This window comes from Arachis ipaensis, chromosome B07 (genome assembly GCF_000816755.2).
Source record: "Arachis ipaensis cultivar K30076 chromosome B07, Araip1.1, whole genome shotgun sequence".
Taxonomy (NCBI): Eukaryota; Viridiplantae; Streptophyta; class Magnoliopsida; order Fabales; family Fabaceae; genus Arachis; species Arachis ipaensis.
In genome coordinates, this window is record NC_029791.2 from 84,901,861 (window position 1) to 84,907,000 (window position 5,140).

Sequence of the window (5,140 nt, forward strand, 5' to 3'; positions counted from 1 at the left end):
ACGAGTGACACATGACTCACTTAAAGCGAATTCGCTGGGGGTAATTTCTTATCTGCCAGGCCCAAATCCAACTCATTTCTGAGGCTATTTGATACAGAATTCAAGATTGGACAAAGGGGGAGCACTTAGATTAGGTTAGGAAGCATGTAGGTTAGTTTTCTAGAGAGAGAAGCTCCTTTTTCTCTCTAGAATTAGGTTTCTTAGGTTAATTTTCCTCTTTGATCTAGGTTCAATTTCTTGTTTTCCTTTCAATTTCTTGTTATTACATCTTTGCTCTCTTAGTTTTCTTGTTACTTTTCCTTTTGTGTTCATGCACTTTTGTTAGATTTGGATTTCCTTTTAATGCAATTTAATGTTTGATGTGCTTTTATTGTTGATTTGAGTTGTTATTGTTATTTTCTTGCAATTGGTTGTTATAGAATTTATTTTTCCTTGCAATTTATTATGCTTCCCTTTTATGCCTTCCAAGTGTTTGACAAAATCTTTGGTTGGATGTTAGAGTAGATTTTTTATCATTCTTAGCTTGGAAAGAGAAATTAGGTGCTCTTGAGTCATTAATACCCAACGTATGTTGGTGATCTAGAGTTGTTAGTTAATATTGTTTCCATTGACTCTAATCTCTTGCTAATTTAATTAGTAAGTTGATTAGGACTTTTGGGTTGAGATTAACTAGTCTTATTTGACTTTCTTCCTATGTTGGACATGATATTGTACTTTCTCCCGATGTTGAAGATGACGAAATAGGATAAATTCTTGTTAATCATTGTATGATAATTAATGACTAGGATAGAAAGCCTATATTCTCAATCCTTGCCATGAATGTCTCCCTTTATTACTTGCTTCCTTTAGTTGTTGCTTTATTTTTTGCCATTTATTTTCTTGCCTTTTTTTACCAACCCAACCCCTTGGATACCATAACTAGTAATATGCATACCTCACTGCAATTCCTTGAGAAGATGACCCGGGACTAATACTCTCGGTTACTTTTATTGGGTTGGACTTGTGACAACCAAAAATTAAACTTTGATTTGAGGATCAATTATGGTTTGGGCTATGCTCACAACGAATTTATTTTGTTAAATTTTGAGCCGGTATAAATCTTCACATTACACTGTTGGGAACGTTACAGCCACTTGAGATTCTTCAGTGGAAATGGGAAAGAATTGCAATGGACTTTATGACCGATTTACCGAGGACTAGGTCAGGATTTGATGCAGTTTGGGTGATCGTGGATCGCCTAACCAAATCTGCTCTTTTTTTACCTATTCGAGTAAACTGTTCAATGGAGGAGTTGGCGAGGTTGTACATCAAAGATATCTTAAGGTTGTACAGTGTGCCATCGAGCATAGTATCGGACCGTGATCCCCGATTCACATCAAGGTTTTGGGGAGCTTTCCAAAGAGCTTTTGATACGAGGCTATGTCTCAGCACTGCATATCATCCACAAATGGATGGACAGTCGGAAAGGACTATTCAAATGTTGGAAGATATGCTAAGGGCGTGTGTTTTTGGATCAGCCTGGAAGTTGGGACCATTACATGCCTTTGGTGGAGTTTGCATACAACAATAACTTTCATGCGAGCATTGGGATGGTTCCATATGAGGCTTTTTATGGACAGAAGTGCCAATCTCTACTTTTTTGGTATGAGAGTGGTAAAGCAAGTGTTTTAGGTCCTGATTTGGTAGCAGAGACTACTGAAAAGATTAAGAAGATTTGAGCTTGAATTCTAACTTCACAGAGCTGACAGAAGAGTTATATGGATCAGAGAAGGAAACCGTTGGAATTTGAAGTGGGAGAGCATATATTTCTGAGGGTTACACCGACAACTGGTATTGGAAGAGTGATAAAAACCAAGAAGCTGAATCCAAGGTTTATAGGACCGTTTGAGATTCTGAGGCGATTCGGGCCGGTAGCATATCAAGTAGCTTTGCCGCCTCACTTGTCTAACTTGTATGACATATTCCATGTGTCACAACTCCGTAAGTACACGTCAGATGCGGCTCATGTGTTAGAGCTCGAGTCGGTCGAGTTGAGGGAGTACTTGACATTTCAAGTAACACCGGTGCAGATTGATGACACTAGCGTGAAGAAACTGCGAGGAAAGGAAGCTCAACTGGTTAAGGTTGCTTGGAAGAGATCAAGAGTGGAAGAACATACTTGGGAATTAGAGTCTGAGATGCAGAAGGATTATCCCGAGCTATTCTCAGGTGATACTAAATTTTGGGGACAAAATTTCTTATTTAGTGGGGAGAATGTAAGAACCGTAATTAATAAACCGCTTAATTAATTAAATTAATTGCCCAAAATAGGATCCAAAAATTTAGAATGTGAATTAGAGGATTTAAATATGATATTTGGACTCAGTACATTTTTCTGAGTTGGAAATTGTAATTTTCTGCGAAAAATAGCATAAAAACTCGAATCGTCAAATAAACCGGCCGAACCGGTTTAAGTCTGTCCGGTACTGTGCAAGAATAATTAAAAACAGTAGAAAACCTCAGGAAAATATTAGAAATTGAAAATCGGGCATTAATTTTAAAGGTTTGGCCCAAAGTTGGGCCAAACGGGCCAAAAACGCTAACGGATTGGACCGGGCCCAAGTTGGGCCCAAGGCTAACATATAAAGCCTTCTTTAATGAGCCATCAACTCATTCACCACACTCATAAACACAACAACATAGCTGCAAGTGAGAGGAGAGTGAGGGTTTCCTTTCTCACTATTCATCATCAACTTCTCAAGCTCATAACTTGAGCTACAGAGCTCCGATCGCCACACCATTTGCGGCCATGCAATAACCACGAAGAGCTCTACAAAATCCACCTAAGAAACTATTAAGGAAATCATGAATCCTTTCTCAGTCTTTCGTTCAAAATTTTTAAAATCTAGTGTTTGGGGTTTTTGAGATTTTGGTGTTTTGATGTCTTTACGATCAATCTAGCTTGAGGAATCTATTGGGTTTTACTTCCAAAATTGTTGGGTAAGGTGAGTTGTTCTTAACCCTTGTGAAATTGTGATTATGATGAACTCTAGGTTAATTAGTTATGAATTACGTCTATATATAGCTTGAAGTTGTGATTATTGGCATTTACTTGGAGCTTTGGAGTTGAATTGGTGGCTTGGTTGTGTTTGGAAGCTTGATTGCACTCAAGTTGGGTTTTAGTACATATTGGGAATCGACCAAGGATAGGATTGGATTAAATTGGTTGTTGGAATTGTTGTATGATGATGAATGATGATTTGATAATTTGAGTTATTTTGATGAATTATGATGTTGATATTGATAATATGGCGTTGAAGATTTAGATTGAGATTGATCATGATTGTTGGTGATATAATGATGATGTGTGATTGTGTTGGGTGAAAAATGTTTTAGTGTAAAATAATTGATAAATTGAGGTTGAGGAATGTATAATGTGAATGGAAATTGGTGTAAATGGTGATTTGTGGCATAAGAGGTAAGTTATGAGGTATATTGGAGTTTGGAGTGGTTTTGGTTTGATTTTGGTTGGAAATGTTGGTAAGTTCAGAATTTAGGGAACTTTGGTAAAAATAAATTTTTAGTGAAGTTTGACGGTTCATATCTTGAGCTACAGTTTTGAAATTGAATGCATTTTATACCAAATGAAAGATAATTTAAAAATCTTTAAAATGGTATAAATTTTGTGAAAATCTAAATTTTGTAGAGAAAGATATGATCGTTGCAAGTTGGTGTCTGAAATTTGAATTCTGTGAATGTTGCAGAATTTGTGATTTCTGGTTTGTGTGCGCACGCACAACCCTGTGCGTACGCACACCCCGTGTATTTTTGAAAACATGCGCACGGACACATAGGGATATCGCTGCTGTTGGGAGTGCTAGCACGCTCTGTGTCTACACACAACCAATGAAGTTTTGCAATGCCCAGCCTTGTGCGCATGCACACGTTGGAAGGTGCATTCTGTTGAGGGCATTCACACACATTGTGCGAATGAGCATAATTGGAAATTTTTACTCCTGTGCGTACGCACACCTCTATGCATATGCACACTTCTTGAAAATTCTCCTGCGCATGCGTACGCATACCCTATGTGTATGCACACTGCCCTGTTTTTCAATAAAAACCTTGTTTTTAATTGTTTCACCTTCCCAACAAGCTTTTAAACTTCCGTGACACTTATCTAAGATGCTTTGGCTTGTTTTTGGATGTCAAAACATAGAGAAAGTCCTAGGTGAATCTAATTAGGTAATTCTGGTAAAAAGTTAGATAATGGAGGCTAAGGTTTCTGGAGTACTGAAGTTGGTTTTGGTTGGGTGAGAAGGCGGCGTATGGTATTAGTGATGATTAATAATGAAAGGTGAAAGTGGTGAACTAAAGAGTTTTGAATAAATTGTGAAAGTGCTGAATTACTGAGTACTGAATAAAAAAAATGATTTTTCTGGAAAACACTGAATCACTGTTTTATACTGAGTATTATGAGATGCTATGCGCCTGGCAGGGACGGCGGTTAATCCCGCCTGTCGAGGCCGTGGCGGTGGCGTAAGAATGGTGGTTAATTCTGCTTACGTTGAGATGTGAGGTCCGTGACAAGAGTATCCCGCTTGCATCCCTTCGGATCAATAGAGTGTGCAGGCACTATATCCCAAACCGTGTTTCGGGCACGATATCTCGGGGGTTCCCAGTATAATACCCAAGGGCGACATCTCCATGGAGGTATGTTGGGTTGGCAGTTGAACCGATAACGTGATATCACAGCCAATAGGACAGGCATTCATCATGTACATCTTTTATCTGTTTGCTTGCTTTGCCGACTCGTATTGCTTGCTTAATTGTATAACATGCCTAATTATTTATTTGAATTACTTGACATATATGCTTATACTTGTGTTTTACTTGCATTGTATTAATTGTGCATTCTACTGGGAATGAGGAGGTTCGGAAAGTGGTGGCGATGGGATCGCATGGAGGATATGTTGGTGAAGGCTATGGGACAGCAGAGAGTTGTTAGATTAGAAATCCACTAAGTTAGAACACCTCTTTAATATTATGGTATCAAGTTATGTTTTAATGTTTTAGTTATGCTTTAAGATGAATCTTGTGATTGATAGGAAGTTCTAGGATTGTCTCTGGTGTCCCGAAGTCTTATATCTTACATCACTGG

The 5,140-nt window shown here is 38.2% G+C and overlaps 1 protein-coding gene across 1 annotated transcript; it reads left to right on the forward strand.

Annotated features, from left to right (window-relative positions):
• On the forward strand, positions 1,758 to 4,557 carry LOC107607399. The gene is made up of 2 exons (XM_016309362.1): positions 1,758 to 2,208; positions 4,478 to 4,557. Exons 1-2 carry the CDS (start codon positions 1,758 to 1,760, stop codon positions 4,555 to 4,557), a joined length of 531 nt encoding a protein of 176 aa, XP_016164848.1.

Coding starts and splice junctions, on each gene's coding strand:
- LOC107607399 (XM_016309362.1), top strand. CDS start 1,758: ATGGATCAGAGAAGGAAACCGTTGGAATTTGAAGTGGGAGAGCATATA. Junction 2,209..4,477: donor TTATCCCGAGCTATTCTCAG/GTGATACTAAAT, acceptor TGCGCCTGGCAG/GGACGGCGGTTAATCCCGCC.